This window comes from Capra hircus, unplaced genomic scaffold (genome assembly GCF_001704415.2).
Source record: "Capra hircus breed San Clemente unplaced genomic scaffold, ASM170441v1, whole genome shotgun sequence".
In the NCBI taxonomy this organism is placed as follows: domain Eukaryota; kingdom Metazoa; phylum Chordata; class Mammalia; order Artiodactyla; family Bovidae; genus Capra; species Capra hircus.
This window is the reverse complement of record NW_017213681.1, coordinates 1-24,981: the sequence shown is the minus strand read 5'-3', so window position 1 is coordinate 24,981 and position 24,981 is coordinate 1. Positions and strand designations below refer to the sequence as shown.

The 24,981-nt window shown below is 67.9% G+C and overlaps 1 protein-coding gene and 13 non-coding genes across 14 annotated transcripts; 9 read left to right on the top strand and 5 right to left on the bottom strand.

Annotated features, from left to right (window-relative positions):
- The first annotated feature begins 622 nt into the window (after positions 1-622).
- On the top strand, positions 623-694 carry TRNAD-GUC. Its single transcript has one exon. It is a non-coding gene; the product is annotated as a tRNA-Asp (tRNA).
- Positions 695-1,030: 336 nt separating this feature from the next.
- On the bottom strand, positions 1,031-5,153 carry LOC108635311 (nascent polypeptide-associated complex subunit alpha, muscle-specific form-like). The gene is made up of 7 exons (XM_018045515.1): positions 5,084-5,153; positions 4,513-4,604; positions 4,310-4,397; positions 2,999-3,769; positions 2,393-2,564; positions 1,979-2,276; positions 1,031-1,660 (listed from the first exon to the last, which is right to left on the bottom strand). The coding sequence occupies exons 1-7, from the start codon at positions 5,151-5,153 to the stop codon at positions 1,031-1,033; spliced, it is 2,121 nt and encodes a 706-aa protein (XP_017901004.1).
- On the top strand, positions 1,443-1,514 carry TRNAG-UCC. Its single transcript has one exon. It is a non-coding gene; the product is annotated as a tRNA-Gly (tRNA).
- TRNAE-CUC lies at positions 1,793-1,864 on the top strand. The gene has a single exon. It is a non-coding gene; the product is annotated as a tRNA-Glu (tRNA).
- A 1,660-nt stretch (positions 5,154-6,813) lies between the features above and the next one.
- TRNAG-GCC lies at positions 6,814-6,884 on the bottom strand. Its single transcript has one exon. It is a non-coding gene; the product is annotated as a tRNA-Gly (tRNA).
- Positions 6,885-8,352: 1,468 nt separating this feature from the next.
- Positions 8,353-8,435, bottom strand: TRNAL-CAG. The gene has a single exon. It is a non-coding gene; the product is annotated as a tRNA-Leu (tRNA).
- A 559-nt stretch (positions 8,436-8,994) lies between these two features.
- TRNAD-GUC lies at positions 8,995-9,066 on the top strand. Its single transcript has one exon. It is a non-coding gene; the product is annotated as a tRNA-Asp (tRNA).
- Positions 9,067-9,828: 762 nt separating this feature from the next.
- On the top strand, positions 9,829-9,900 carry TRNAG-UCC. Its single transcript has one exon. It is a non-coding gene; the product is annotated as a tRNA-Gly (tRNA).
- Positions 9,901-10,177: 277 nt separating this feature from the next.
- TRNAE-CUC lies at positions 10,178-10,249 on the top strand. The gene has a single exon. It is a non-coding gene; the product is annotated as a tRNA-Glu (tRNA).
- Positions 10,250-15,251: 5,002 nt separating this feature from the next.
- TRNAG-GCC lies at positions 15,252-15,322 on the bottom strand. The gene has a single exon. It is a non-coding gene; the product is annotated as a tRNA-Gly (tRNA).
- Positions 15,323-17,280: 1,958 nt separating this feature from the next.
- Positions 17,281-17,351, top strand: TRNAD-GUC. Its single transcript has one exon. It is a non-coding gene; the product is annotated as a tRNA-Asp (tRNA).
- Positions 17,352-18,095: 744 nt separating this feature from the next.
- On the top strand, positions 18,096-18,166 carry TRNAG-UCC. Its single transcript has one exon. It is a non-coding gene; the product is annotated as a tRNA-Gly (tRNA).
- Positions 18,167-18,442: 276 nt separating this feature from the next.
- TRNAE-CUC lies at positions 18,443-18,514 on the top strand. The gene has a single exon. It is a non-coding gene; the product is annotated as a tRNA-Glu (tRNA).
- A 5,015-nt stretch (positions 18,515-23,529) lies between these two features.
- Positions 23,530-23,600, bottom strand: TRNAG-GCC. The gene has a single exon. It is a non-coding gene; the product is annotated as a tRNA-Gly (tRNA).
- Positions 23,601-24,981: the final 1,381 nt, after the last annotated feature.

The window sequence follows — 24,981 nt, the reverse complement described above, 5'->3', positions numbered from 1 at the left end:
TTCGAACCCACGCCTCCAGGGGAGACTGCGACCTGAACGCAGCGCCTTAGAGCCGCTCGGATCCTGACGGCGGGCCTGGCTGGGCGCGTGGCCGCTCGCCTGGCTGGGACCCGACGCGGCGCGAGCACCGGCGCCCTTGGCGGGCCCGCGGGGCGCCACGCCAGGCAGGCAGGCAGGCAGGCAGGCAGGCGGCCGTCCGGAGTGGGGGTCGACGGAGCCGGCGCGCGGCGGCCGGCCGAGGCGCCTGGCTCCGCGGCAGCTGGCGCCGCGACCCACCGGGCCTCGGCGGGCCGGCCCCTCCTCGCCCGCGCCTCTCCTGGCCCGACGCCGGCCGGCGCGCGCCCACCGTGTCCTCGCAGCCCCGCTTGCCTTCTCGCGCCCCCTTCTCCCGGCGGAACGCCCGCGTTGGAGGCAAGAGGCGGCGCGGCGCTGGGGAGGGTCCAGTGCCCCGGGGGTCCGGGTCCCTGTCGGGGTGGCGGGCTGCCGCTGTGACCGAGGCGGTTGGTTTGGTGCGCGGTTGGTCGGGACCCGTGGTGGCCGGCGGCCCGTGCTGGGCAAGGGGAGGCGTGGGCAGGCAGCCCGAGAGCCCGAGGGCGGCCGGGCGGCAGGACGGTCGCCGCCGTCCTCGTTAGTATAGTGGTGAGTATCCCCGCCTGTCACGCGGGAGACCGGGGTTCGATTCCCCGACGGGGAGGCAACACACCCTTTTTGGTGGCCGCGGTCCCTCTCTGTCCTGCCGCCAGGCCCCCGAGGGCCCTTCGTCCCCTCCCGCCGTCTTTGGGCGAGGCGCCAGGGCGGCCAACGGCGGTGCCCGGCCTAGCTCCCGTCGACCCCTCTGCCCGAGCAGCGCTCCAGCCCGAGCCCTTTGTCGTCGGCGGCGCACGGTCGCCACGGCGGGGCGAGGGCCTCCTTGGCGACCCGGCCTTGCCCGACCATAGCCGGATCTGGCGGCCCGGCCACTCGCCACGCACCGACCCCAGTGGCTGCCTGAGTGGGCTCGTAGGCTCGCGACGGCCACGCCGCGCGCTCGTCACGGCGCCGCGACGCGTGCAGGCAGGTGGGTCCCGTGTCCCTTGTCGTCGTGGGAAGTGGCCTCGCCCAGCGCCCGGTGGAGTAGGGCTTTGGCCAGCTGGGTGCTGGAAGCTGCGTGCCCCGCGTTGCCCGCCGGGGTGAGGGCGGAGGCGTTGGCGGGCCGCGGCGGGGAGCGAAGGGCCGGAGGGCCGCAAGGCGGCGGGGCGCCGCCCTGGGGCGGTGGGGCCGGTGGATCCCGGCGACGGCGTAGCGCTGGCGCGCTGGGGGCGCCGCGTGGCTGCTGGGGGCGGGGCGGCGGCGGCGCAGAGCCTCCGGCTGCCGGGCGTCGGGGCAGGGATGCGGAGGCGGCGGCGGCGAGAGTATGCTGGGGCGAGCCCGGGCCGGCGTGTGGCGGCCGCCCGGGCTGTGGAGCGTTGGTGGTATAGTGGTGAGCATAGCTGCCTTCCAAGCAGTTGACCCGGGTTCGATTCCCGGCCAACGCAGCCAGCTGACCTTTTGCTGAGTTCCAGCGCCCTCCGGGCAGGGGCGTTCGGGGGACAGAGAGGTGGGAGCAGGGAGCCAGCCCGCTGGCCCGCGGCTTCTGGCGCGTGTGCGAGAAGCCGGCGGCGCGCGCAGTGTTTTGAGGGTGCTGAAAGCAAGACGGCAGGCCAGGGCAGGCGGCTGGACTTGCAAAGGCCGGGTGTGGGCAGCAAGGTGGCGCGGGCGGGTGGCATGGAGGCGCGGGGCTCACCAGGAGCAGGCGAGGGCTGAACCCCGACGCTCCCTGGTGGTCTAGTGGTTAGGATTCGGCGCTCTCACCGCCGCGGCCCGGGTTCGATTCCCGGTCAGGGAAGCCTTTCTTCTTCCTCTCCGCCTGCCACCTGCCCACGTCCTCGCTGGACACCCTGCCACCCTTTTATTAGCCTACGCTTGCTCAGCGCTGCGCCAGAGGCCCCCGGCACCCTGCCCGTCCAGCCCAAGCACGATTCAGGCCACCTCCGCCGTCCCGCGGGGCAAAGGTTTTGGCCGCAGTGGCAACCTCGCGCCGCTTCCACCAGGACGCGCCTGAGGCCGCCCATCCACCACCCCCCTCCCTCCCTCCTGAGGGGCTGCGGCTGCTGCCCCTGGTGTTGGCGGTGATGCTCCTGGGCTTGTGCTGGTTCTCCTGCTGTGGGTGGTGGTGAGGAGGTGGGCTTGGATAGGGCGGGCGGCGGTAGGGCTGGGGGTAGGGCTGGGGGTAGGGCGTGGGCTGTGGTGGTCGGCAGCTGGGGGCCAGCAGCGGCAGGGGCGGTGGCCACAGCCGAAGGTGAGCGAGGGGGATCTGCCTCTGGGAGTGGGGGCCGTGGCCACGGACACGCCTGCCTTGTCGTGTCTCTCATGCCAGCCACCTCTGTGGGCGGCTTGGCCAGTGCGTGCCAGGTCCCGGGCTGGCTGTGACTCCCGTATGCCGCTGGCGACTCCAAGAGGGTTCTGGTCTTGAGTGGGCTCTGGGAGGCGGACCACGGCGCCCGGGAGGCACGGGTAGCAGTTCAGTCGCCCAGAGGCAGCGATGCCTGCCAGGGAGGACAACCCGACCATCATGCTCTTTCCCTTGCCTGACCACAGCTCTCAATCCTACTGGACTGAGGCAAGATTAACCCAGGACTCCCTCCCCCACTCGTAACCAAAGGTGGGCACTCGGGTGCACACACACACACACACACACACACACACACACACAGAGCGCCCTGTTCCACGCACCCCTCCCCTAGTTACGACATCGAATAGTTTCCCATTCTCTCCAAACTGTCTATCCAGGATCCACTCCATCCCTCTCCCCACCCTGTCATCGTCTTCCCCTAGGAACTCTCCGCGAGGGTGATCCTCCACCACAGTCTCCTCTTGGCCCCGTCTCGGCTCGTCTATCCCCAAAGGGGTTTCACGTCTGTTCAAGGACTGTGTCCTTCGGAGGGGAAGTGGACGTGGACGGCAGAGGAAAGGCACCAACGTGCGGCGAGGGCGGCACACTCGGGTGCGATGGCACAAAGGCCAGTCCCTGTGGGAAAGGAGCCCCTGTGGCCCGACGTGTGCTTGCCGTCGCCAAAGGAGGTTTCCTCGAGGCCCCCTGCCGGGGCTGTGGGCGTCAGAGTGCATGGGGGAGAGTATCGGAGGAAGGTGCTTGGGGCCATGGCTGGTGGGCGCCCCACGTGGATCAGGGACCCGGGCAGGGCGATCTCGAGGAGAGGGCGCGGCGGGGAGCAGGGAGCTGGGAGGCAGGCCCCGGGGTGCTTGGTCGGGGCGTCTGCATGGACGGCCGGCGGGAAGGGGCGGCGTGGGGCCCTCGGGGACCTGGCCGAAAGATCGGCAGGCCACTGGAGCAGGGCCTCTACAGAAGCATGGCGCGGCGGCGAAGCCGTGCCAGGCACATGTGAGAGGCTGGGACGGATCTGCGGTAGGTAGGGGTGGGCGTGGGGGTAGGGCTGGGTCTGCGGAGCCAGAGGGAGGCCGCCCTGGTGAACGCCAGGGCAGGGCAGGGCAGGCAGGGCAGGACGTGTGAGGGATAGCCCGAGCTCCAGGGGGATGTTGGCGCGGAGGTGGGGCCGAGCCTGGAGTCTGGCGGGAAAGGCAGAGGGCAGGCCGTGACAGTGAGGGGGCTGTGGCGTGAGGAAGGTGGCGGGAGAGCACTCCATTTGGGTGGGGTGGCGGGTGAGCCGGGGCGAGGCACCGGTGCGCGGTGCCAGGCTGCTCAGGCTGGCGGCGGCTGGGGCTCTGGGCGAGGCTAGGGGCAGGCAGCGAAGAAACGGAGTGCCAGCGCCAGCTGGGGGGAGGGTCGAGATGGGTGGGCCCACCGTACCGCCAGAGACCAAAGTCACACCCATCAGGAGGAGTGTCCAGTCTCGGGGTGACACTGCTGGGGCCTCAGGGTGGGATGGGGCGGGTGGCTGGGAGCGCAGGTGGCTGTGATTTCATGAGGGCCAAGGAGAGCTCCCATGTGACCGAGCACAGTCATCCCTCAGGGGCAGAGGGCAAACCTCGGGGAGGTCTGAGGGTCACGGACACGGCAGCACCGTCTGCCAGGGGCACGGAGAAACCCAAGCGCCCATCCACACACGGCGGGCCCAAGAAGGGGTGGCATCGATGCAGCATGGAGCCATCACTCAGTCATCAGAAACACGTCAACTATTGCCATTTGTCACAAGCAATGATGGCAGCTGGACTCTTACACTCGGCGGAGAATGTCAGACCGCGTTGGACAGAGGCATGTGGAACATGGAAAATCATACAAGACGAAGCTATTTGCCAGGAGAAACCGACTCACGCAGAAACCCCCTTAGGGTAACGCAGCGGAAAGGCAGCGGTGGAGGGATGACTGCGGAGCTGCAACGCACAGATACGCAGGACCCTGTCTAAAGGGAGAAGCGCCAAGGTTATCCAGTTCAACACAGGGAATAAGCGTCAGTGCCCTGGAGTAACCTCAAGTGGAAAAGAATCTGAAATATATGACATCCGAGATCTGCACACGCGAAACAGGATCACTCTGCGTCCGGAAACCAGCACAATATTGGGAATCCACTGTACTTCCGCAACAACCGTGACTACGACGTCGGAGTAAGCTTTCAAAAGAAAAAAACTCAGCAGGCAACGAAGTCAGCGGGAAACAGGCGAGCTATGCCACCCTGGGTACACGAAAGTCGCACCTCTTCATTCGGAAAGACACACAACCCCAGGGTCACAGCAGCACCGTTTGCCATAGCCGAGACGTGGAGAAAACCCTAGCGCCCATCCCCAAAGGCTCAGCCACCAAGATGCAGTATCAGAGAAAGGGAGAGAATGGGATGTCACCGAGCCGTCCGCAAGAGGCAGATAGTGTCACTGGCAGCAACGGCGGCTGGAGCTGCAGAATATTACCCTTGGTGAGGGAAGTCAAACAGACAAGGTCACGGATGGGTGGACTCTAAAGTGTTGTACAAATGAGTCCCTGGGCCAACCAGCCACAGACTCTCAGACACAGGAAAGCCGCTTGGGGCTTCCCGAGGGCCCAGTCAGGGACCGAGGGGTGAATGAAGAGCCGGGCTCAACGGATCAACCGTACCTGTACTGCGTAGGAAGGGGAGGAGGAACAAGGACACGGACCGCAGGGGAGATGAGATATATCCTGTCATCACCCGTAATGGAAACGAGCTGAAACCCAACCCCGCCACAGACATGACTGAACCCCAACGCTGTACAGCGGAAACGGACACCAGGGTGTAGATCACTGCACTTCCAGGACAAGTGCTACTCCGTCGACGTCAGTCAGTCGAGGACCAGTCCAGCAATAGGAAAGAAGAGCTTCCATCATGATCCAGGAAAGCCAACCCTGGGGCGTCGGGAACAGACGACAAACACCCCTAACGGGGAGAGATGCAGGCATCCCCCAGGGTCACCGCGGCCCTCTGTGCCGGAGCCCGAGACCCGCGGGAAACGCCCAAGTGCCCGTGGGCACGTGGCCGGCGCAAGAAGGTGAGGGATATCTGTACCGTGGAATATGACGCAGCCCTCAAGAAGGAGCCGCACGGCCACGGGGCCAAGGTCAGACGGACCCACAGAAGGGTCCGCTCAGTGAAGTGAGTCGCTTGGATAGGGAGAAAGCTCTGTGGACTCTAACGACGGATACAGACGAATCTATGCGCAAAGGGGAAAGCGACCTTGAGACGTCGAAAACGTACCTAGGGCTACCCAAGGGGAAAGGCAGGGAGGGACGAAGTGGGAGTCGGATCACGAGATAGGAAAGACTGTGCTTCCAGTAGAAGAGCAACAGAGCTTTCCTCTGCAGCAGGAGAAGTGTATCTGTATCTCGCCTTCACCTACACTGGAAGACCACCTGGCCAAGAACAGGGGACTGAATCACTTTGCCGGGCACCTGAGACTCACCCAGGAATGCGAATCCGTTCTACTCGTGTTCGAAGAAGCAGAAAAAGGAGCAGGCCGTGGCTTGAAGTGGGGGTGGGGGGAGGCCGGCCAGTGGGACAGATGCAAAGGCAGGTTCCTTGACAAGAGTGGGATTTGGAACGGCTCAGGGAGGAGCGGGGCGTGGGGGGCGGGGTGTGTGAGATGGGGGAGGCGGGGCGCTGGGGTGGGATGGGTGCATGTGGGGGAGTAGGGGGACGGTGAGGCTGCAGGCTGAGGTGGGGGTGCTCTTGGGGCAGGGCTGATGCTGAGGTGAGGCGCGCAAGAGGGTTTCAGGGGAAGGGGTGGTGTTTGAGGTGGTGAGGGTGTTGCTGTTGCAAACCGATTTCTGCCGAGGCCCGAGGGCCGAGGGCCGGCAGCTGGTGGACTTCTTTGGAACTCCTCCTGCCAGACATGGTCCAGGGACCCTGCAGGCCAAAGGGAGGTATGCTTGCCAGATGTGGCAGCTCCCTTGCTGCTGGCTGTGCAAACGTAGCGGGACTGAGTTCTCTCGGGGTGTGGGAGAGTGAGGCAGGGAGCTTGGAGACGGACGTTGTGAGAGATGAAGTGTGGTGCGGGCGGCTGCCAGCGGTGGGGTATTCCTGCCAGTGCAATCCCCGAGCCCTCGGCTGGGTCCGGGTGAGGACGCGAGCACACGCAAGAAAGGTGCCTGGACGCACGGGCGGCTGAGCCCGCAGGGTTTGGGGCCACGAAGGCTTGGCAGCAGGGCCTTTTGTGGGTGAGGTGGGGAGGGGTCCTGGGCGTCTGCGTGGGAGAGGCAGCGGGCGGCAGGTAGCAAGCCAGCGTTTGCAGGAGCGCTGCCTCGAGCGCGTTTCAGCGGGCAGACCCAGTTCGGCTGTGGGGCACCGTGGGACCAAAAGGGGACGCTGTGGCTGCATGGGCCGGGAATCGAACCCGGGCCTCCCGCGTGGCAGGCGAGAATTCTACCACTGAACCACCCATGCACCGGTGGCCAGCGCCGCCCGTCGCTGCCCCTCAGGCGCTGGCCGCCACCCGCCCGTCACTGCTCACTGCTCGCCGTGGGCATCTCTCTGCCCCGTTGCAGCAGGAGACGACGGGCGGGCGACCTGTAAGACAGGATCCGGGCACGTGCAGGACCCCGGGGCGCGGCGCTCTCGGAGGGAGCCCGGGGCGACGGGACGCGGGCCCACTCGGCCCGTCCCGCGCCTTCTGCGCCGACCACGGCCGCCGCGACCCTCTCGGTGTCGCGTGAGGGCGCCGGGATCCCTGTCAGGTGCAGGCGCTGCGTGGTCGCTGCGGCCGCGCGCCATCGTGCCTCTCAGCGACCGCCGGGTCCCGACCCAAAGTCCCCCTGGCGGGCTGGCTTTCCGGCCGTGCCGGGGTGGGGCGTGCGAGAGCGGCCGGGGGAAGGGACGCCGGGCTCGGTCTGTGCGGGAAGCGCGAGCGCGGGAGCGTGGGAGGCCTCCGAGCGCCTCCGCCCCCGCCGCCCCGCATCCCATCCTTAGAACCGCGCTCAGGCCCAAGGACCAAAAGGCGTGTGAGCCTGGCTCCTGCGCTCTGGCCGACCGCGCTCCCGGGGTCCGGCTCTGACGGGGAGGTGGTGGTGAGCAGGGGCCCTTTGGCAGAGCGGCCCCTGGCTCGGGGACTGCCGGCTGAGAGGCAGGGAGCGCGCCAGGGCGGGCTTGGCTCCGGCCGGGGCAGCGGCTTCCCACGGGAACGGGCGCCGTGGCGCCGAGGTCGGGGGCGCGGGCCGGGCGCCGGGGGGTGGGCTGGACGGGCACGCAGGGCTTCCGCTCCCTCCCCAGCGGAGCACCCTTGCCGGGACGGACTCGTGCAAGGAAGGCCGGTGTGCGCTGGCCAGCAGGAGGAAGGCTGGGTGGCACGCGTCCCGGGCGGGCGGCAGGCAGGTGCGGCCCGGCCAGAACGCGCACGGCGGAGAAGGGTCGAGGGCACGCGGCACCCCCTGGCGGGCAAGGCGGGGGCTCGGCCGCCTCGCTGTGGCTGGGGAGCGCAGGCGGGCCGGCGGGGCGGGCGCGGAGGACGGGGTGCCGGCCTGGCGGGAGAGCTGGCGGGGGCGGCCGTGGAAGCGAGGCTGCCAGGCGAGTAGGCCGTTCCCCGGGCAGATGTCGGAGCGCCGGCGAAGCGAGGAGGGCTTGCCACCCGCCGCGGGGCTGCGTGCTTCGGCGCGGCCGGGGGCGGGGCGGGGGCGCGGCGGGGCCGTGGCAGTGGGAAGGGGGAGGATGGGCGAGGGTGGCGTGGGTAGGCAAGGGGGAGGCAGGGAGGCAGGAAAAGCAGCAGCTGCAGGTGCAGCCCGCTGGCGAGGAAAGAGGCGCTGAGAAGGACTGAAGGTTCCTGGTGTGGGGGTGCAGGTGGCGGCGGGAGGGCGTGTGTGGAGAAAGGCAGTGGCGCGGGGAGGACGGGTGCGTTTGTCCGGCGGCCAAAAGGCTGGCTTGTCAGGAGTGGGATTCGAACCCACGCCTCCAGGGGAGACTGCGACCTGAACGCAGCGCCTTAGACCGCTCGGCCATCCTGACGGCGGGCCTGGCTGGGCGCGTGGCCGCTCGCCTGGCTGGGACCCGACGCGGCGCGAGCACCGGCGCCCTTGGCGGGCCGCGCGGGGCGCCACGCCAGGCAGGCAGGCAGGCAGGCAGGCAGGCGGCCGTCCGGAGTGGGGGTCGACGGAGCCGGCGCGCGGCGGCCGGCCGAGGCGCCTGGCTCCGCGGCAGCTGGCGCCGCGGACCCACCGGGGCCCTCGGCGGGCCGGCCCCTCCTCGCCCGCGCCTCTCCTGGCCCGACGCCGGCCGGCGCGCGCCCCACCGTGTCCTCGCAGCCCCGCTTGCCTTCTCGCGCCCCCTTCTCCCGGCGGAACGCCCGCGTTGGAGGCAAGAGGCGGCGCGCGCTGGGGAGGGTCCAGTGCCCTGGGGGTCCGGGTCCCTGTCGGGGTGGCGGGCTGCCGCTGTGACCGAGGCGGTTGGTTTGGTGGCGCGGTTGGGTCGGGACCCGTGGTGGCCAGGGGCCCGAGCTGGGCAAGGGAGGCGTGGGCAGGCAGCCCGAGAGCCCGAGGGCGGCCGGGTGGCAGGACGGTCGCCGCCGTCCTCGTTAGTATAGTGGTGAGTATCCCCGCCTGTCACGCGGGAGACCGGGGTTCGATTCCCCGACGGGGAGGCAACACACCCTTTTTGGTGGCCGCGGTCCCTCTCTGTCCTGGCCGCCAGGCCCCCGAGGGCCCTTCGTCCCCTCCCGCCGTCTTTGGGCGAGGCGCCAGGGCCGGCCAACGGCGGTGCCCGGCCTAGCTCCCGTCGACCCCCTCTGCCCGAGCAGCGCTCCAGCCCGAGCCCTTTGTCGTCGGCGGGCGCACCGGTCGCCACGGCGGGGTGGAGGGCCTCCTTGGCGACCCCACGGCCTTGCCCGACCATAGCCGGATCTGGCGGCCCGGCCACTCGCCCACGCACCGACCCCCAGTGGCTGCCTGAGTGGGCTCGTAGGCTCGCGACGGCCACGCCGCGCGGCTCGTCACGGCGCCGCGACGCGTGCAGGCAGGTGGGTCCCGTGTCCCCTTGTCGTCGTGGGAAGTGGCCTCGCCCAGCGCCCGGTGGAGTAGGGCTTTGGCCAGCTGGGTGCTGGAAGCTGCGTGCCCCGCGTTGCCCGCCGGGGGTGCGGGCGGAGGCGTTGGCGGGCCGCGGCGAGGGAGCGAAGGGCCGGAGGGCCGCAAGGCGGCGGGGGCGCCGCCCTGGGGCGGTGGGGCCGGTGGATCCCGGCGACGGCGTAGCGCTGGCGCGCTGGGGGCGCCGCGTGGCTGCTGGGGGCGCCGGCGGCGGCGCAGAGCCTCCGCTGCCGGGCGTCGGGGCAGGGATGCGGAGGCGGCGGCGGCGAGAGTATGCTGGGGCGAGCCCGGGGCCGGCGTGTGGCGGCCGCCCGGGCTGTGGAGCGTTGGTGGTATAGTGGTGAGCATAGCTGCCTTCCAAGCAGTTGACCCGGGTTCGATTCCCGGCCAACGCAGCCAGCTGACCTTTTGCTGAGTTCCAGCGCCCTCCGGGCAGGGGCGTTCGGGGGACAGAGAGGTGGGAGCAGGGAGCCAGCCCGCTGGCCCGCGGCTTCTGGCGCGTGTGCGAGAAGCCGGCGGCGCGCGCAGTGTTTTGAGGGTGCTGAAAGCAAGACGGCAGGCCAGGGCAGGCGGCTGGACTTGCAAAGGCCGGGTGTGGGCAGCAAGGTGGCGCGGGCGGGTGGCATGGAGGCGCGGGGCTCACCAGGAGCAGGCGAGGCTGAACCCCGACGCTCCCTGGTGGTCTAGTGGTTAGGATTCGGCGCTCTCACCGCCGCGGCCCGGGTTCGATTCCCGGTCAGGGAAGCCTTTCTTCTTCCTCTCCGCCTGCCACCTGCCCACGTCCTCGCTGGACACCCTGCCACCCTTTTATTAGCCTACGCTTGCTCAGCGCTGCGCCAGAGGCCCCCGGCACCCTGCCCGTTCCAGCCCAAGCACGATTCAGGCCACCTCCGCCGTCCCGCGGGGCAAAGGTTTTGGCCGCAGTGGCAACCTCGCGCCGCTTCCACCAGGACGCGCCTGAGGCCGCCCATCCACCACCCCCCGCCTCCCTCCCTCCTGAGGGGCTGCGGCTGCTGCCCCTGGTGTTGGCGGTGATGCTCCTGGGCTTGTCTGGTTCTCCTGCTGTGGGTGGTGGTGAGGAGGTGGGCTTGGATAGGGCGGGCGGCGGTAGGGCTGGGGGTAGGGCTGGGGGTAGGGGCGTGGGCTGTGGTGGTCGGCAGCTGGGGGCCAGCAGCGGCAGGGCCGGTGGCCACAGCCGAAGGTGAGCGAGGGGGATCTGCCTCTGGGAGTGGGGGCCGTGGCCCACGGACACGCCTGCCTTGTCGTGTCTCTCATGCCAGCCACCTCTCTGGGCGGCTTGGCCAGTGCGTGCCAGGTCCCGGGCTGGCTGTGACTCCCGTATGCCGCTGGCGACTCCAAGAGGGTTCTGGTCTTGAGTGGGCTCTGGGAGGCGGACCACGGCGCCCGGGAGGACGGGTAGCAGTTCAGTCGCCCCAGAGGCAGCGATGCCTGCCAGGGAGGACAACCCGACCATCATGGCTCTTTCCCTTGCCTGACCACAGCTCTCAATCCTACTGGACTGAGGCAAGATTAACCCAGGACTCCCTCCCCCACTCGTAACCAAAGGTGGGCACTCGGGCGCAACACACACACACCACACACACACACACAGAGCGCCCTGTTCCACGCACCCCTCCCCTAGTTATGACATCGAATAGTTTCCCATTCTCTCCAAACTGTCTATCCAGGATCCACTCCATCCCTCTCCCCACCCTGTCATCGTCTGACCCTAGGAACTCTCCGCGAGGGTGATCCTCCACCACAGTCTCCTCTTGGCCCCGTCTCGGCTCGTCTATCCCCAAAGGGGTTCACGTCTGTTCAAGGACTGTGTCCTTCGGAGGGGAAGTGGACGTGGACGGCAGAGGAAAGGCACCAACGTGCGGCGAGGGCGGCTCACTCGGGTGCGATGGCACAAAGGCCAGTCCCCTGTGGGAAAGGAGCCCCTGTGGCCCGACGTGTGCTTGCCGTCGCCAAAGGAGGTTTCCTCGAGGCCCCTGCCGGGGCTGTGGGCGTCAGAGTGCATGGGGGGAGTATCGGAGGAAGGTGCTTGGGGCCATGGCTGGTGGGCGCCCCACGTGGATCAGGGACCCGGGCAGGGCGATCTCGAGGAGAGGGCGCGGCGGGGAGCAGGGAGCTGGGAGGCAGGCCCCGGGTGCTTGGTCGGGCGTCTGCATGGACGGCCGGCGAAGGGCGGCGTGGGCCCTCGGGACCTGGCCGAAAGATCGCAGCCACTGGAGCGGGCCTCTACAGAACAGGGCGCGGCGGCGAAGCCGTGCCAGGCACATGTGAGAGGCTGGGACGGATCTGCGGTAGGTAGGGGTGGGCGTGGGGGTAGGGATGGGTCTGCGGAGCCAGAGGGAGGCCGCCCTGGTGAACGCCAGGGCAGGGCAGGGCAGGCCAGGGCAGGACGTGTGAGGGATAGCCCGAGCTCCAGGGGGATGTTGGCGCGGAGGTGGGGCCGAGCCTGGAGTCTGGCGGGAAAGGCAGAGGGCAGGCCGTGACAGTGAGGGGGCTGTGGCGTGAGGAAGGTGGCGGGAGAGCACTCCATTTGGGTGGTGGCGGGTGAGCCGGGGCGAGCCACACCGGTGCGCGGTGCCACAGGCTGCTCAGGCTCGGCGGCGGGCTGGGGCTCTGGGCGGAGGCTAGGGCGCAGGCAAGCGAAGGACAGAAACGGAGTGCCAGCGCCAGCTGGGGGCCAGACCCGGTCCGAGATGGGTGGGCCCACCGTACCGCCCCAGAGACCAAAGTCACCACCATCAGGAGGGAGTGTCCAGTCTCGGGGTGACACTGCTGGGGCCTCAGGGTGGGATGGGGCGGGGGTGGCTGGGAGCGCAGGTGGCTGTGATTTCATGAGGGCCAAGGAGAGCTCCCATGTGACCGAGCACAGTCATCCCTCCAGGTACACACCCGCAGAGGCAAACCTCGGGGAGGTCTGAGGTCCGGACACCGCCACGGACACGGCAGCACCGTCTGCCAGCGCGGACACGGACAAACCCAGCGCCCATCCACACACGGCGGCCCAAGAAGGGTGGCATCGATCAGCATGGAGCCATCACTCAGTCATCAGAAACACTCAACTATTGCCATTGTCACAAGCAATGATGCAGCTGGGACTCTTACACTCGGCGGAGAATGTCAGACCGCGTTGGACAGAGGCATGTGGAACATGAAAATCATACAAGACGAAGCTATTGCCAGGACGAAACCGACTCACCAGAAACCCCCCTTAGGTAACGCAAGCGGAAAGGCAGCGGTGGAGGATGACTGCGAAGCTGCAACGCACAGATACGCAGGACCCTGTCTAAAGGAGAAGCGCAAGGTTATCCAGTTCACACAGGAATAAGCGTCAGTGCCTGGAGTAACCTCAAGTGGAAAAGAATCTGAAACCATATATGACATCCGAGATCTGCACACGCGAAACAGATCACTCTGCCGTCCACCGGAAACCAGCACAATATTGGGAATCCACTGTACTTCCGCAACAACCGTGACTACGAGTCGGAGTAAGCTTTCAAAGAAAACTAACTCAGCAGCAACGAAGTCAGCGGGAAACAGGCGAGCTATGCCAACCCCACCCTGGTACACAGCCACGAAAGTCGCACCTCTTCATTCGGAAAGACACACGCAACCCCAGGGTCACAGCAGCACCGTTTGCCATAGCCGAGACGTGGAGAAAACCCTAGCGCCCATCCCCAAAGGCTCAGCCACCAAGATCAGTATCAGAGAAAGGAGAGAATGGATGTCACCGAGCCGTCCGCAAGAGGCAGATAGTGTCACTGGCAGCAACGGCGGCTGAGCTGCAGAATATTACCCTTGGTGAGGAAGTCAAACACAGTCACGGATGGGTGGACTCTAAGTGTTGTACAAATGAGTCCCTGGGCCAACCAGCCACAGACTCTCAGACACAGGAAAGCCGCTTGGGGCTTCCCGAGGGCCCAGTCAGGGACCGAGGGGTGAATGAAGAGCCGGGCTCAACGGATCAACCGTACCTGTACTGCGTAGGAAGGGAGGAGGAACAAGGACACGCGGGATACCGCAGGGAATGAGATCCCATATCCTGTCATCACCCGTAATGGAAACGAGCTGAACACATAAGCCCGCCCCCCAACCCCGCCACAGACATGACTGAACCCCAACGCTGTACAGCGGAAACGGACACCAGGTGTAGATCAACTGCACTTCCAGGACAAGTGCTACTCCGTCGACGTCAGTCAGTCGAGGACCAGTCCAGCAATAGGAAAAAAGAAGAGCTTCCATCATGATCCAGGAAAGCCAACCCTGGGCACGCGTCGGGAACAGACGACAAACACCCCTAACGGGGAGAGATGCAGGCATCCCCCAGGGTCACCGCGGCCCTCTGTGCCGGAGCCCGAGACCCGCGGGAAACGCCCAAGTGCCCGTGGGCACGTGGCCGGCGCAAGAAGGTGAGGGATATCTGTACCGTGGAATATGACGCAGCCCTCAAGAAGGAGCCGCCACGGGGGCCGCAAGGTCAGACGGACCCACAGAAGGGTCCGCTCAGTGAAGTGAGTCGCTTGGATAGGGAGAAAGCTCTGTGGACTCTAACGACGGATACAGACGAATCTATGCGCAAAGGGGAAAGCGACCTTGAGACGTCGAAAACGTACCTAGGGCTACCCAAGGGGAAAGGCAGGGAGGGACGAAGTGGGAGTCGGATCACGAGATAGGAAAGACTGTGCTTCCAGTAGAAGAGCAACAGAGCTTTCCTCTGCAGCAGGAGAAGTGTATCTGTATCTCGCCTTCACCTACACTGGAAGACCACCTGGCAAAGAACAGGGGACTGAATCACTTTGCCGGGCACCTGAGACTCACCCAGGAATGCGAATCCGTTCTACTCGTGTTCGAAGAAGCAGAAAAAGGAGCAGGCCGTGGCTTGAAAGTGGGGGTGGGGGGAGGCCGGCCAGTGGGACAGATGCAAAGGCAGGTTCCTTGACAAGAGTGGGATTTGGAACGGCTCAGGGAGGAGCGGGGCGTGGGGGCGGGGTGTGTGGAGATGGGGGAGGCGGGGCGCTGGGGGTGGGATGGGTGCATGTGGGGGAGTAGGGGGACGGTGAGGCTGCAGGCTGAGGTGGGGGTGCTCTTGGGGCAGGGCTGATGCTGAGGTGAGGCGCGCAAGAGGTTTCAGGGGAAGGGGTGGTGTTTGAGGTGGTGAGGGTGTTGCTGTTGCAAACCGATTTCTGCCGAGGCCCGAGGGCCGAGGGCCGGCAGCTGGTGGACTTCTTTGGAACTCCTCCTGCCAGACATGGTCCAGGGACCCTGCAGGCCAAAGGGAGGTATGCTTGCCAGATGTGGCAGCTCCCTTGCTGCTGGCTGTGCAAACGTAGCGGGACTGAGTTCTCTCGGGGTGTGGGGAGAGTGAGGCAGGGAGCTTGGAGACGGACGTTGTGAGAGATGAAGTGTGGTGCGGGCGGCTGCCAGCGGTGGGGTATTCCTGCCAGTGCAATCCCCGAGCCCTCGGCTGGGTCCGGGTGAGGACGCGAGCACACGCAAGAAAGGTGCCTGGACGCACGGGCGGCTGAGCCCGCAGGGTTTGGGGCCACGAAGGCTTGGCAGCAGGGCCTTTTGTGGGTGAGGTGGGGAGGGGTCCTGGGCGTCTGCGTGGGAGAGGCAGCGGGCGGCAGGTAGCAGCCAGCGTTTGCAGGAGCGCTGCCTCGAGCGCGTTTCAGCGGGCAGACCCAGTTCGGCTGTGGGGCCGCACCGTGGGACCAAAAGGGGACGCTGTGGCTGCATGGGCCGGGAATCGAACCCGGGCCTCCCGCGTGGCAGGCGAGAATTCTACCACTGAACCACCCATGCACCGGTGGCCAGCGCCGCCCGTCGCTGCCCCTCAGGCGCTGGCCGCCACCCGCCCGTCACTGCTCACTGCTCGCCCGTGGGCATCTCTCTGCCCCGTTGCAGCAGGAGACGACGGCGGGCGACCTGTAAGACAGGATCCGGCACGTGCAGGACCCCGGGGCGCGGCGCTCTCGGAGGGAGCCCGGGGCGACGGGACGCGGGCCCACTCGGCCCGTCCCGCGCCTTCTGCGCCGACCACGGCCGCCGCGACCCTCTCGGTGTCGCGTGAGGGCGCCGGGATCCCTGTCAGGTGCAGGCGCTGCGTGGTCGCTGCGGCCGCGCGCCATCGTGCCTCTCAGCGACCGCCGGGTCCCGACCCAAAGTCCCCCTGGCGGGCTGGCTTTCCGGCCGTGCCGGGGTGGGGCGTGCGAGAGCGGCCGGGGGAAGGGACGCCGGGCTCGGTCTGTGCGGGAAGCGCGAGCGCGGGAGCGTGGGAGGCCTCCGAGCGCCTCCGCCCCCGCCGCCCCCGCATCCCATCCTTAGAACCGCGCTCAGGCCCAAGGACCAAAGGCGTGTGAGCCTGGCTCCTGCGCTCTGGCCGACCGCGCTCCCGGGGTCCGGCTCTGACGGGGAGGTGGTGGTGAGCAGGGGCCCTTTGGCAGAGCGGCCCCTGGCTCGGGGACTGCCGGCTGAGAGGCAGGGAGCGCGCCAGGGCGGGCTTGGCTCCGGCCGGGGCAGCGGCTTCCCACGGGAACGGGCGCCGTGGCGCCGAGGTCGGGGGCGCGGGCCGGGCGCCGGGGGGTGGGCTGGACGGGCACGCAGGGCTTCCGCTCCCTCCCCAGCGGAGCACCCTTGCCGGGACGGACTCGTGCAAGGAAGGCCGGTGTGCGCTGGCCAGCAGGAAGGCTGGGTGGCACGCGTCCCGGGCGGGCGGCAGGCAGGTGCGGCCGGCCAAGAACGCACGGCGGAGAAGGGTCGAGGGCACGCGGCACCCCCTGGCGGGCAAGGCGGGGGCTCGGCCGCCTCGCTGTGGCTGGGGAGCGCAGGCGGGCCGGCGGGGCGGGCGCGGAGGACGGGGTGCCGGCCTGGCGGGAGAGCTGGCGGGGGCGGCCGTGGAAGCGAGGCTGCCAGGGCGAGTAGGCCGTTCCCCGGGCAGATGTCGGAGCGCCGGCGAAGCGAGGAGGGCTTGCCACCCGCGCGGGCGGGCGCGGCCGGGGCGGGCGGGGCGCGGGGGCCGTGGCAGTGGAAGGGGGAGGATGGGCGAGGGTGGGCGTGGGTAGGCAAGGGGGAGGCAGGGAGGCAGGAAAAGCAGCAGCTGCAGGTGCAGCCCGCTGGCGAGGAAAGAGGCGCTGAGAAGGACTGAAGGTTCCTGGTGTGGGGGTGCAGGTGGCGGCGGGAGGGCGTGTGTGGAGAAAGGCAGTGGCGCGGGGAGGGGGTGCGTTTGTCCGGCGGGAAGGCTGGCTTGTCAGGAGTGGGATTCGAACCAGGGGAGACTGCGACCTGAACGCAGCGCCTTAGACCGCTCGGCCATCCTGACGGCGGGCCTGGCTGGGCGCGTGGCCGCTCGCTGGCTGGGACCCCGACGCGGCGCGAGCACCGGCGCCCTTGGCGGGCCGCGCGGGGCGCCACGCCAGGCAGGCAGGCAGGCAGGCAGGCGGCCGTCCGGAGTGGGGGTCGACGGAGCCGGCGCGCGGCGGCCGGCCGAGGCGCCTGGCTCCGCGGCAGCTGGCGCCGCGGACCCACCGAGGCCCCTCCGCCCTTCGGCGGCGCCTCGCGCAAGCGGCGGCGTTGGAGCAAGAGGCGGCGCTGGGGAGGGTCCAGTGCCGGGGGTCCGGGTCCTGTCGGGGTGGCGGGCTGCCGCTGTGACCGAGGCGGTTGGTTTGGTGCGCGGTTGGGTCGGGACCGTGGTGGCCGGCGGCCCGTGCTGGGCAAGGGGAGGCGTGGGCAGCAGCCCGAGGCGGCCAGGACGGTCGCCGCCGTCCTCGTTAGTATAGTGGTGAGTATCCCCGCCTGTCACGCGGAGACCGGGGTTCGATTCCCCGACGGGGAGGCAACACACCCTTTTTGGTGGCCGCGGTCCCTCTCTGTCCTGCCGCCAGGCCCCGAGGCCCTTCGTCCCCTCCCGCCGTCTTTGGGCGAGGCGCCAGGCGGCCAACGGCGGTGCCCGGCCTAGCTCCGTCGACCCCCTCTGCCCGAGCAGCGCTCCAGCCCGAGCCCTTTGTCGTCGGCGGGCGCACGGTCGCCACGGCGGGGCGAGGGCCTCCTTGGCGACCCCACGGCCTTGCCCGACCATAGCCGGATCTGGCGGCCCGGCACTCGCCCACGCACCGACCCCAGTGGCTGCCTGAGTGGGCTCGTAGGCTCGCGACGGCCACGCCGCGCGCTCGTCACGGCGCCGCGACGCGTGCAGGCAGGTGGGTCCCGTGTCCCCTTGTCGTCGTGGGAAGTGGCCTCGCCCAGCGCCCGGTGGAGTAGGGCTTTGGCCAGCTGGGTGCTGGAAGCTGCGTGCCCCGCGTTGCCCGCCGGGGTGAGGGCGGAGGCGTTGGCGGGCCGCGGCGGGGAGCGAAGGCCGGAGGGCCGCAAGGCGGCGGGGGCGCCGCCCTGGGGCGGTGGGGCCGGTGGATCCCGGCGACGGCGTAGCGCTGGCGCGCTGGGGCGCCGCGTGGCTGCTGGGGCGCCGGCGGCGGCGCAGAGCCTCCGGCTGCCGGGCGTCGGGGCAGGGATGCGGAGCGGCGGCGGCGAGAGTATGCTGGGCGAGCCCGGGCCGGCGTGTGGCGGCCGCCCGGGCTGTGGAGCGTTGGTGGTATAGTGGTGAGCATAGCTGCCTTCCAAGCAGTTGACCCGGGTTCGATTCCGGCCAACGCAGCCAGCTGACCTTTTGCTGAGTTCCAGCGCCCTCCGGGCAGGGGCGTTCGGGGACAGAGAGGTGGGAGCAGGGAGCCAGCCGCTGGCCCGCGGCTTCTGGCGCGTGTGCGAGAAGCCGGCGGCGCGCGCAGTGTTTTGAGGGTGCTGAAAGCAAGACGGCAGGCCAGGGCAGGCGGCTGGACTTGCAAAGGCCGGGTGTGGGCAGCAAGGTGGCGCGGGCGGGTGGCATGGAGGCGCGGGGCTCACCAGGAGCAGGCGAGGGCTGAACCCCGACGCTCCCTGGTGGTCTAGTGGTTAGGATTCGGCGCTCTCACCGCCGCGGCCCGGGTTCGATTCCCGGTCAGGGAAGCCTTTCTTCTTCCTCTCCGCCTGCCACCTGCCCACGTCCTCGCTGGACACCCTGCCACCCTTTTATTAGCCTACGCTTGCTCAGCGCTGCGCCAGAGGCCCCGGCACCCTGCCCGTCCAGCCCAAGCACGATTCAGGCCACCTCCGCCGTCCCGCGGGCAAAGGTTTTGGCCGCAGTGGCAACCTCGCGCCGCTTCCACCAGGACGCGCCTGAGGCCGCCATCCACCACCCCCGCCTCCCTCCCTCCTGAGGGGCTGCGGCTGCTGCCCCTGGTGTTGGCGGTGATGCTCCTGGGCTTGTGCTGGTTCTCCTGCTGTGGGTGGTGGTAGAGGAGGTGGGCTTGGATAGGGCGGGCGCGGTAGGGCTGGGGGGTAGGCTGGGGGTAGGGCGTGGGCTGTGGTGGTCGGCAGCTGGGGGCCGCAGCAGCGGCAGGGGCGGTGGCCACAGACCGAAGGTGAGCGAGGGGGGATCTGCCTCTGGGAGTGGGGGCCGTGGCCACGGACACGCCTGCCTTGTCGTGTCTCTCATGCCAGCCACCTCTCTGGCGGCTTGGCACAGTGCGTGCCAGGTCCGGGCTGGCTGTGACTCCCGTATGCCGCTGGCGACTCCAAGAGTGTTCTGGTCTTGAGTGGGCTCTGGGGAGGCGGACCCACGGCGCCCGGGAGGCACGGGTAGCAGTTCAGTCGCCCAGAGCAGCGATGCCTGCCAGGGAGGACAACCCGACACATCATGCTCTTTCCCTTGCCTTGACCACAGCTCTCAATCCTACTGGACTGGAGGCAAGATTAACCCAGGACTCCCCTCCCCCACTCGTAAACCAAAGGTGGGCACTCGGCGCACACACACACACACACACACACACAGAGCGCCCTGTTCCACGCACCCCTCCCCTAGTTATGACATCGAATAGTTTCCCATTCTCTCCAAACTGTCTATCCAGGATCCACTCCATCCCTCTCCCCACCCTGTCATCGTCTTCCCTAGGAACTCTCCGCGAGGGTGATCCTCCACCACCAGTCTCCTCTTGGCCCCGTCTCGGCTCGTCTATCCCCAAAGGGGTTCACGTCTGTTCAAGGACTGTGTCCTTCGGAGGGGAAGTGGACGTGGACGGCAGAGGAAAGGCACCAACGTGCGGCGAGGGCGGGCTCACTCCGGGTGCGATGGCAACAAAGGCCAGTCCCCTGTGGGAAAGGAGCCCCTGTGGCCCGACGTGTGCTTGCCGTCGCCAAAGGAGGTTTCCTCGAGGCCCCTGCCGGGCTGTGGCGTCAGAGTGCATGGGGGAGTATCGGAGGAAGGTGCTTGGGCCATGGCTGGTGGGCGCCCCACGTGCATCAGGGACCCGGCAGGGCGATCTCGAGGAGAGGGGCGGCGGGGAGCAGGGAGCTGGAGGCAGGCCCCGGGGTGCTTGGTCGGGCGTCTGCATGGACGGCCGGCGGGAAGGGGCGGCGTGGGCCCTCGGGACCTGGCCGAAAGATCGGCAGGCCACTGGAGCAGGGCCTCTACAGAAGCATGGGCGCGGCGGCGAAGCCGTGCCAGGCACATGTGAGAGGCTGGGACGGATCTGCGGTAGGTAGGGGTGGGCGTGGGGGTAGGGCTGGGTCTGCGGAGCCAGAGGGAGGCCCGCCCTGGTGAACGCCAGGGCAGGGCAGGGCAGGCCAGGGCAGGACGTGTGAGGGATAGCCCGAGCTCCAGGGGGATGTTGGCGCGGAGGTGGGGCCGAGCCTGGAGTCTGGCGGGAAAGGCAGAGGGCAGGCCGTGACAGTGAGGGGCTGTGGCGTGAGGAAGGTGGCGGGAGAGCACTCCATTTGGGTGGGGTGGCGGTGAGCCGGGGCGAGCCACACCGGTGCGCGGTGCCACAGGCTGCTCAGGCTCGGCGGCGGGCTGGGGCTCTGGGCGAGGCTAGGGCGCAGGCAAGCGAAGGACAGAAACGGAGTGCCAGCGCCAGCTGGGGGCCAGACCCGGTCCGAGATGGGTGGGCCACCGTACCGCCCCAGAGACCAAAGTCACCACCCATCAGGAGGGAGTGTCCAGTCTCGGGGTGACACTGCTGGGGCCTCAGGGTGGGATGGGGCGGGGTGGCTGGGAGCGCAGGTGGCTGTGATTTCATGAGGGCCAAGGAGAGCTCCCATGTGACGAGCACAGTCATCCCTCCAGGGTACACACCCGCAGAGGGCAAACCTCGGGGAGGTCTGAGGGTCCGGACACCGCCACGGACACGGCAGCACCGTCTGCCAGGGCCCGGACACGGAGCAAACCCCAGCGCCCATCCACACACGGCGGGCCAAGAAGGGGTGGCATCGATGCAGCATGGAGCCATCACTCAGTCATCAGAAACACGTCAACTATTGCCATTTGTCACAAGCAATGATGCAGCTGGAGACTCTTACACTCGGCGGAGAATGTCAGACCGCGTTGGACAGAGGCATGTGGAACATGGAAAATCATACAAGACGAAGCTATTTGCCAGGAGAAACCGACTCACGCAGAAACCCCCCTTAGGGTAACGCAAGCGGAAAGGCAGCGGTGGAGGATGACTGCGGAGCTGCAACGCACAGATACGCAGGACCCTGTCTAAAGGGAGAAGCGCCAAGGTTATCCAGTTCAACACAGGGAATAAGCGTCAGTGCCCTGGAGTAACCTCAAGTGGAAAAGAATCTGAAACATATATGACATCCGAGATCTGCACACGCGAAACAGGATCACTCTGCGTCCACCGGAAACCAGCACAATATTGGGAATCCACTGTACTTCCGCAACAACCGTGACTACGACGTCGGAGTAAGCTTTCAAAAGAAAACTAACTCAGCAGGCAACGAAGTCAGCGGGAAACAGGCGAGCTATGCCAACCCCACCCTGGGTACACAGCCACGAAAGTCGCACCTCTTCATTCGGAAGACACACGCAACCCCAGGGTCACAGCAGCACCGTTTGCCATAGCCGAGACGTGGAGAAAACCTAGCGCCCATCCCCAAAGGCTCAGCCACAAGATGCAGTATCAGAGAAAGGGAGAGAATGGGATGTCACCGAGCCGTCCGCAAGAGGCAGATAGTGTCACTGGCAGCAACGGCGGCTGGAGCTGCAGAATATTACCTTGGTGAGGAAGTCAAACAGACAAGGTCACGGATGGGTGGACTCTAAAGTGTTGTACAAATGAGTCCCTGGGCCAACCAGCCACAGACTCTCAGACACAGGAAAGCGCTTGGGGCTTCCCGAGGGCCCAGTCAGGGACCGAGGATGAATGAAGAGCCGGGCTCAACGGATCAACCGTACCTGTACTGCGTAGGAAGGGGAGGAGGAACAAGGACACGCGGGATACCGCAGGGAATGAGATCCCCATATCCTGTCATCACCCGTAATGGAAACGAGCTGAACACATAAGCCCCCCCCAACCCCCGCCACAGACATGACTGAACCCCAACGCTGTACAGCGGAAACGGACACCAGGGTGTAGATCAACTGCACTTCCAGGACAAGTGCTACTCCGTCGACGTCAGCATCGAGGACCAGTCCAGCAATAGGAAAAAGAAGAGCTTCCATCATGATCCAGGAAGCCACCCTGGGCACGCGTCGGGAACAGACGACAAACACCCCTAACGGGGAGAGATGCAGGCATCCCCAGGGTCACGCGGCCTCTGTGCCGGAGCCCGAGACCCGCGGAAACGCCCAAGTGCCCGTGGGCACGTGGCCGGCGCAAGAAGGTGAGGGATATCTGTACCGTGGAATATGACGCAGCCCTCAAGAAGGAGCCGCCACGGCCACGGGCCGCAAGGTCAGACGGACCACAGAAGGGTCCGCTCAGTGAAGTGAGTCGCTTGGATAGGGAGAAAGCTCTGTGGACTCTAACGACGGATACAGACGAATCTATGCGCAAAGGGGAAAGCGACCTTGAGACGTCGAAAACGTACCTAGGGCTACCCAAGGGGAAAGGCAGGGAGGGACGAAGTGGGAGTCGGATCACGAGATAGGAAAGACTGTGCTTCCCAGTAGAAGAGCAACAGAGCTTTCCTCTGCAGGCAGGAGAAGTGTATCTGTATCTCGCTTCACCTACACTGGAAGACCACCTGGCAAAGAACAGGGACTGAATCACTTTGCCGGGCACCTGAGACTCACCCAGGAATGCGAATCCGTTCTACTCGTGTTCGAAGAAGCAGAAAAAGGAGCAGGCCGTGGCTTGAAGTGGGGTGGGGGAGGCCGGCCAGTGGGACAGATGCAAAGGCAGGTTCCTTGACAAGAGTGGGATTTGAACGGCTCAGGAGGAGCGGGGCGTGGGGGGGGGGTGTGTGGAGATGGGGGAGGCGGGCCTGGGGGTGGGATGGGTGCATGTGGGGAGTAGGGGGACGGTGAGGCTGCAGGCTGAGGTGGGGGTGCTCTTGGGGCAGGGCTGATGCTGAGGTGAGGCGCGCAAGAGGGTTTCAGGGGAAGGGTGGTGTTTGAGGTGGTGAGGGTGTTGCTGTTGCAAACCGATTTCTGCCGAGGCCCGAGGGCCGAGGGCCGGCAGCTGGTGGACTTCTTTGGAACTCCTCCTGCCAGACATGGTCCAGGGACCCTGCAGGCCAAAGGGAGGTATGCTTGCCAGATGTGGCAGCTCCTTGCTGCTGGCTGTGCAAACGTAGCGGGACTGAGTTCTCTCGGGTGTGGGGAGAGTGAGGCAGGGAGCTTGGAGACGGACGTTGTGAGAGATGAAGTGTGGTGCGGGCGGCTGCCAGCGGTGGGGTATTCCTGCCAGTGCAATCCCCGAGCCCTCGGCTGGGTCCGGGTGAGGACGCGAGCACACGCAAGAAAGGTGCCTGGACGCACGGGCGGCTGAGCCCGCAGGGTTTGGGGCCACGAAGGCTTGGCAGCAGGGCCTTTTGTGGGTGAGGTGGGGAGGGGTCCTGGGCGTCTGCGTGGGAGAGGCAGCGGGCGGCAGGTAGCAAGCCAGCGTTTGCAGGAGCGCTGCCTCGAGCGCGTTTCAGCGGGCAGACCCAGTTCGGGCTGTGGGCCGCACCGTGGGACCAAAAGGGGACGCTGTGGCTGCATGGGCCGGGAATCGAACCCGGGCCTCCCGCGTGGCAGGCGAGAATTCTACCACTGAACCACCCATGCACCGGTGGCCAGCGCCGCCCGTCGCTGCCCTCAGGCGCTGGCCGCCACCCGCCCGTCACTGCTCACTGCTCGCCCGGGCATCTCTCTGCCCGTTGCAGCAGGAGACGACGGGCGGGCGACCTGTAAGACAGGATCCGGGCACGTGCAGGACCCCGGGGCGCGGCGCTCTCGGAGGGAGCCCGGGGCGACGGGACGCGGGCCCACTCGGCCCGTCCCGCGCCTTCTGCGCCGACCACGGCCGCCGCGACCCTCTCGGTGTCGCGTGAGGGCGCCGGGATCCCTGTCAGGTGCAGGCGCTGCGTGGTCGCTGCGGCCGCGCGCCATCGTGCCTCTCAGCGACCGCCGGTCCCGACCCAAAGTCCCCCTGGCGGGCTGGCTTTCCGGCCGTGCCGGGGTGGGGCGTGCGAGAGCGGCCGGGGGAAGGGACGCCGGGCTCGGTCTGTGCGGGAAGCGCGAGCGCGGGAGCGTGGGAGGCCTCCGAGCGCCTCCGCCCCCGCCGCCCCCGCATCCCATCCTTAGAACCGCGCTCAGGCCCAAGGACCAAAGGCGTGTGAGCCTGGCTCCTGCGCTCTGGCCGACCGCGCTCCCGGGGTCCGGCTCTGACGGGGAGGTGGTGGTGAGCAGGGGCCCTTTGGCAGAGCGGCCCCTGGCTCGGGGACTGCCGGCTGAGAGGCAGGGAGCGCGCCAGGGCGGGCTTGGCTCCGGCCGGGGCAGCGGCTTCCCACGGGAACGGGCGCCGTGGCGCCGAGGTCGGGGGCGCGGGCCGGGCGCCGGGGGGTGGGCTGGACGGGCACGCAGGGCTTCCGCTCCCTCCCCAGCGGAGCACCCTTGCCGGGACGGACTCGTGCAAGGAAGGCCGGTGTGCGCTGGCCAGCAGGAAGGCTGGGTGGCACGCGTCCCGGGCGGGCGGCAGGCAGGTGCGGCCCGGCCAAGAACGCACGGCGGAGAAGGGTCGAGGGCACGCGGCACCCCCCTGGCGGGCAAGGCGGGGGCTCGGCCGCCTCGCTGTGGCTGGGGAGCGCAGGCGGGCCGGCGGGGCGGGCGCGGAGGACGGGGTGCCGGCCTGGCGGGAGAGCTGGCGGGGGCGGCCGTGGAAGCGAGGCTGCAGGGCGAGTAGGCCGTTCCCCGGCAGATGTCGGAGCGCCGGCGAAGCGAGGAGGGCTTGCCACCCGCCGCGGGGCTGCGTGCTTCGGCGCGGCCGGGGGCGGGCGGGGCGCGGCGGGGCCGTGGCAGTGGAAGGGGGAGGATGGGCGAGGGTGGGCGTGGGTAGGCAAGGGGGAGGCAGGGAGGCAGGAAAAAGCAGCAGCTGCAGGTGCAGCCCGCTGGCGAGGAAAGAGGCGCTGAGAAGGACTGAAGGTTCCTGGTGTGGGGGTGCAGGTGG